This window comes from Panicum virgatum, chromosome 1K (assembly GCF_016808335.1).
Source record: "Panicum virgatum strain AP13 chromosome 1K, P.virgatum_v5, whole genome shotgun sequence".
NCBI lineage: Eukaryota > Viridiplantae > Streptophyta > Magnoliopsida > Poales > Poaceae > Panicum > Panicum virgatum.
Window position 1 is genome coordinate 45,819,080 of NC_053136.1, and position 5,857 is coordinate 45,824,936.

General features: G+C 44.0%; 1 protein-coding gene across 1 annotated transcript; it reads left to right on the top strand.

Moving 5' to 3' along the window:
* The first annotated feature begins 224 nt into the window (after positions 1-224).
* Positions 225-4,706, top strand: LOC120712352 (probable serine/threonine-protein kinase WNK4). The gene is made up of 7 exons (XM_039998117.1): positions 225-898; positions 1,276-1,313; positions 1,796-2,023; positions 2,105-2,325; positions 3,005-3,162; positions 3,234-3,621; positions 3,702-4,706. Exons 1-7 carry the CDS (start codon positions 821-823, stop codon positions 4,415-4,417), a joined length of 1,827 nt encoding a protein of 608 aa, XP_039854051.1. The 5' UTR covers positions 225-820; the 3' UTR covers positions 4,418-4,706.
* The last annotated feature ends 1,151 nt before the right edge of the window (positions 4,707-5,857 follow it).

A 5,857-nucleotide genomic window follows, 5' to 3' on the forward strand; every position in this document is an offset into this window, starting at 1 on the left:
GCAGCATGTATTATTAGTATCCGATATCAATGATTTTGGAGATTTGATGCGAGTTGAAAGTTTGATCTTCCATGAATCATGATTGTTTGTCATATTTATTGTTAACAACAACAACAACAACTAAAATTCAGCAAACTTATGAGGTTTGAAATCCCATCGCTGTCTTGTTTTGTTTTGTTTTGTTCCCGTTCCCAGCCAAACCGAACATCCCCCCAGGCCGAACTACTATTTCTCTCTCTTCCACCTTTTCCTCCACACCACCAACCTCCCTTATTCCTCGTCGCCTCCCACCTCTCCCCACCTCCTCCCCCGTGCCGGCCTCCGCTCCGCACCGCCAAATCCGTCGCAACCCTAGCCTAGCCCTCTGCCCAGCCTATCCTCACCCGGCCCCGCTCCTTCCATGTGCGCCGCCGCCGCCTCCCCGTGTTTGTAGCCGCCGCGGCGGGGAAGATCCCTCCCATGGGCTCCGGGCACGCCGCCGAGAGGACGCCGATCGAGGGAGAATGAGGTGCTGCGTCAGCCGCGTGTCCTCCGCCGGGTGCCGGGCCATGGGTGTTGCGGGACGGGCCAACCCGACGTCGTCGCTGCGCAGCCGACGCTGCCTCCGCATGCGGCCGTCGTACGCCCCGTTCTCCGAGCCATTCACTGAACGCCCGGCACCCACCGCCCCGTCCTCCCCCGCTGCCGCGCCTCGGGCGTAGCAGCCGCGCGCCGACTGCCGCCTGCTCCGGCGATCTCGCTGGTCCATTGTTTCTCTCCGCTTCTTCTCTCTTCCCCTCTCGCGCTCGTAGATTCATTTGCTTGTTGGGGCCGATCCGGAATGGAGGTGTTTGGTGGTGGGGATCAGGTGCTCGATGCTGAATACGCGGAGATAGATCCAAGCGGGCGATATATGCGCGTAAGTTCTTTTTCGGCTTTATGTTGTCATGGATTCGTATTGCATTTTAGGTTGGTTTGATGTGAACGTGACTTGACATCTCCATGATAGTTCGTTAAGCTTTCAAGGAAATGTTATGTTGCACCACGCAATTTACTGAAAAAAAACTGTACTAAAAGAAAAGCTTCTCACCTCTTGATGTTTATTCATATGTAGTCCATTGGCTGATATGATTTTGATTAAATATATTTTTTCTAAAAGTTGGATTGTAATTGTCTGTGAAATTGGAAGGCTCCAATTTTTCGTGCTCAATTACAAACATAGGTCATGCAAAATGATCCACAAAAACGACATGACTCTGACTGCTGTCTTGATCTGATTCTCTTTACCTGGTGCAGTACAATGTGATCCTGGGGAGAGGAGCTTTCAAGACCGTGTATGCCCTCTGCTCCTCAGCATCCTCTTTATCTACTTTATATTTCCTTCTTAAGTTGTCTAACTTTCAAAATATTGGGAGAAAGATCATGCAAACCTGCAAGATGCAATTGAACATATATGCAAGTTTTGGTTGGTTACAGACTTATTGCAACCACTGTAATCAACATCTTTAAAAGTAGATAATTTTGTGGTGGTGTTGACTCGATTATTTCCTAAGGGATTTTGGTGGTTGACAGTAACATCATCGTTTAATATATATCCTCCACCTCTCTCTTTCATATCAGTACAAAGGCATTACTGTTACATGGCAAACATAGTAGTGTTTGGTTGTACTGCAATTCTGCAGGGACATGCTTGGAAATTTGCTATGCAATCATAATGACAAATGATTTTTATGATTTTCTATACTGTCTTCGACTCTTTTAGAATATAATTTTGGTTATATCTAAAATTTCGTACACCTTCGTTAAATTTATCTAGTTACAAGGCATTTGATGAGGTCGAAGGCATTGAGGTTGCATGGAATCAAATCAACATAGATGAGGTGATGCAGTGTCCAGATAACCTTGATAGGCTCTACACAGAGGTCCATCTTCTGAAGTCTCTCAAGCATGGAAATGTAATGAAATTTTATTATTCCTGGATTGATGACCAGAATAAAACAATTAATGTCATCACAGAGCTGTTCACATCTGGAAGCCTCAGGAGGTAAGTAACCAGTACTGATAACCATTCTTTGTTTCTGCTTCCGTGCTTATTAAAAATGACACCAACTTTGTTCATTTCTAGTTACCGTCAAAAACATCCACGTGTTAACCTGAAGGCAATAAAGAATTGGGCTAGGCAGATTCTTCATGGGTTGGATTACCTGCACAGCCACCAACCTCCAATTATCCACAGAGACTTGAAGTGTGATAATATTTTTGTTAATGGAAATCACGGAGAAGTTAAGATTGGAGATCTTGGACTAGCCACAGTAATGCAAACACCTAGAGCGAAGAGTGTCATTGGTAATGATTTTATCACTTCATCGCTTTGAATTCTCAATGTTACTATAATACATCTTGGATGACTTGGTGTCCTTCAGTCTGGAGAGACAATCTAGGTGACCATTTCAATGATATCACCAAAGCTTTTAAAGTAATCTGTTAGCATGTTGAAAGCGATTTCATTATCTACTGATTACTCATAGGAAAACAGGATTATAGGTTCCTAGGGATTTTTGATTGGATCTGAGCAACCAAGGGTACTACGATAGCACAGAGTTTGCCTTCCTGGCTCTGTTATTTACTTACAGAGCAATTAACCATGGAGTGGTCCAACTTGCTGACATCTGCTACATGCACAAGTCTTTCCTGAATACAAGGCTTTTAAGTTCTCATGACTTACATGTCTTTAAATCAGCTTGGTTCGTACCTGAGGCCTCGGGTTGCTTTCTCTGTGATACCTAACTGCACTTTGTTATATTATGCTAACACTAATATATAGAAGGTAGATGATCGTTAAATCCTTGTATATGCCTTTGACATATGGTCTTGTGTTTCTTGTGCTTTGATGTATTTTTTTTCAACATTAATTATTATTGTTTGGTACCATGTTAAACTGTTTTCTCATATGTTGGTGTTGGTTCCTTTCTGATTTACCTGATACACTCCTATCATGTGGGGGTGTTTGTCTTACTTTCTGCAGGCACTCCAGAATTCATGGCACCTGAGCTTTATGATGAGAGTTATGACGAACTTGTTGATATATACTCATTTGGAATGTGCTTGTTGGAGATCTTCACTCTTGAATATCCATATAGTGAATGTACGAATCCAGCCCAGATTTTTAAGAAAGTATCCACAGTAAGTGCTTCTTGATTTATGTGTAGAGTTGTGTTATGGCACTATTAATCTAAAATACCGCTCTAATGTAGGGGGTTAAACCTGCCGCATTGGCCAAAATTGCTGATCCTCAAGTAAAACAGTTCATTGAGAAATGTTTGGTTCCTGCTTGTGAGAGGTCGTCTGCAAAAGAACTCCTGCAAGACCCATTTCTTTGCTCTGATAACAAACATGGTCCTGCTGTCGCAAAGTTTTCTCCAGCACCTAAAGCAGCAGATATTTCTCTGGCATCTTTGCAAATGGATGTCGACACTTGTGAATCCAGCCCTGCTAGTTCAGGCAAGGAGAATGGATATGTTGCTCCACATGCACAAGTTCTGGAGTTCACGAGAACTAACAAAAATACAGAACTAAAGTTAAAGGGCGAGAAACTTGATAACAACTCAGTCTCGCTGGTTTTGCGAATTGCTGATTTGTCTGGTATGCCTTACTTTGATACGTTTCTTTTTGAACCCAAACTTCTGTGTGTTGGTGGTGCCTTACTGCCTTTCTATTTGCAGGTCATGCAAGGAATATTCATTTCCTCTTCTACTTGGATTCTGATACAGCTATGTCTGTAGCTGCAGAAATGGTTGAACAATTGGAGTTAGCGGACTGGGATGTTACTTTCATTGCTGATTTTATTGACCTTTTGATAGTGAATCTTGTTCCTGGTTGGAGGCCAGTAAATGATGCAGTAGCGAACTCGTATAGGCAGTCTGAAAGTGAACTTGTAATCGCTTCCCACCAGGACCTATCAGGGTTGATCCCTGACTATGCGTTAGTTGATGGTATGATGCATCAAAAAGATGTGAACGCATCATCAAATGGTTATGTTGATTCTGTTTCAAGTGCAACTAACCTAGGAGGATCACAGAGCTCTGAAGGGTCAGTCATTTCTGTGCAGCTTGCTGAGAGTTCCAAAAGTGTAAGCGACTACGGGGCAGAGAATTATGGTTCTATGGACTGTGGTGGGTACAAAGAGGGGATCAATAAGCTAGACTTCAGCCATGTTCTGGGTGATGAGTCGAGGTCGATTTTCCATATAGATCAAGCATCACCTTGCTTGGAGTTAGCCAGCAATGGTTCATCAATTTCTACTGCTGATAATCAAGATGTGCTGAATGGGGAGCTTGTTTTGATTGAAGCTCAGTACAAACATTTGGTTGATGAGTTGACAAGGATGCGGGAAGAGGCTATGGAAGGAGCTCGAAAAAAGTGGTTACCAGATAAATGATGTTTTTACTCAAATTCGGCATTTCATCTGAACATCATAATCATGGATGTTTGGGTTTTATGTTCGAAAGCTTTAATTTTGGTTGCCATGCAAGTGTGAGAAATGTTAATAATCTCGTTTAGTTGAAGCATTGCTGTAGTTTGCAATGCTACAGAGAGCTTGCGGATAATCAGTTTGATCTCTGACGACGGCAGTGACTTTTGGGGTTGGGGGCTGCCAAGAAGGTGTGGTGCCATAGTCTCTTTTGTTTTAGAAAAATAGAAAAGATTATTCAGATGATCTATCTTAACTACAGAACGTACTCGAATGTTCCTATTTAAGGCGCTCTCGCCTCAGCACTTCTTTTGATTTGGACGTCAGCCCTCTGCTGCTTGCAGGAATGCCCCTACACTGCAGACCTCCGATGCCCTTTCGCAGTAACAATACAGGTCAGACTAGACAAACGGCCACCATCGTTCTTTTTGTCAGGGGCCAACGCCTTTTTGACATTTTTTGTAGTCTAGAAGCAACAGCCAATAAACATGTCTTTCGTTAAAAGAAAACAAGCATGCCAACTTTTTGAAAAAAAAATTGGTGAAAAAGAGTATACTCTCTTTTTTTAACGAGAAAAGTGACCCTATCTGGAAGTGACCTGGTTGCACACAGAGCTGCCACTTTGGGATCTTCCTCGACCTGCAACACCCGGGGTAGGCCTTTTCTTAGGGCCTGCCAAATGTTCATGGCCCAATTCTTCCGCGCAGTTAGATTCGGGAAGGCTTGTGAACGGGATTGCATTTGCCTCGTTGTCGTTGGTATTACGACTGGGGTTCATCACGTGTGGAGCCTAAACTAAGCCCTATTTGTGTGAGCGGCACCTTGAGGCTTGGATGAACCACAGCAGAGTACTCCTCTGATCCTGCCTTTAGCAATGGATCAGGCAATTTACTTGGCACTTTGGCAGCCTGCTGCACTCTCTGAAGAATGAACCCCTTTTTTTTGTTGAGAGTACTCTAAAAAATGAACAGCTGCTCCTACTTGTGAAGTCCGAATGGAGGGAGCTTCGGAAACTATCATGCTGACTGATTGCTGAAGGTCGTAATAAGGCCTTCGAGATCGTTGATGAACCCGGAATCACGCAATCTGAGAACCAACCAACAGCGTGGCTCCAAAACCTCAGGCACGTGCTAGCAGCAAGTAGTACTAGTAACGTAAGCTGCACATCCATCCTTTTGGTCCATGCATTGCCTGCGTATGTACTCTGAACCTGTACTGCACTACTGTTTCTCCTCTGACATGTCGAGGGACTCGACGATTTCACGAAAGAAAGATTGGCCAATGCAAACAGTTCGCGGACACACTCATTCCTCTATGATTCTGAACGGAGCACAGCACCGCCGATCTCGACGTAACGGAGCAAAGCCAGGCGCCAACCGCCGAAGCCGAGCTACCGCCCCAGGCGTG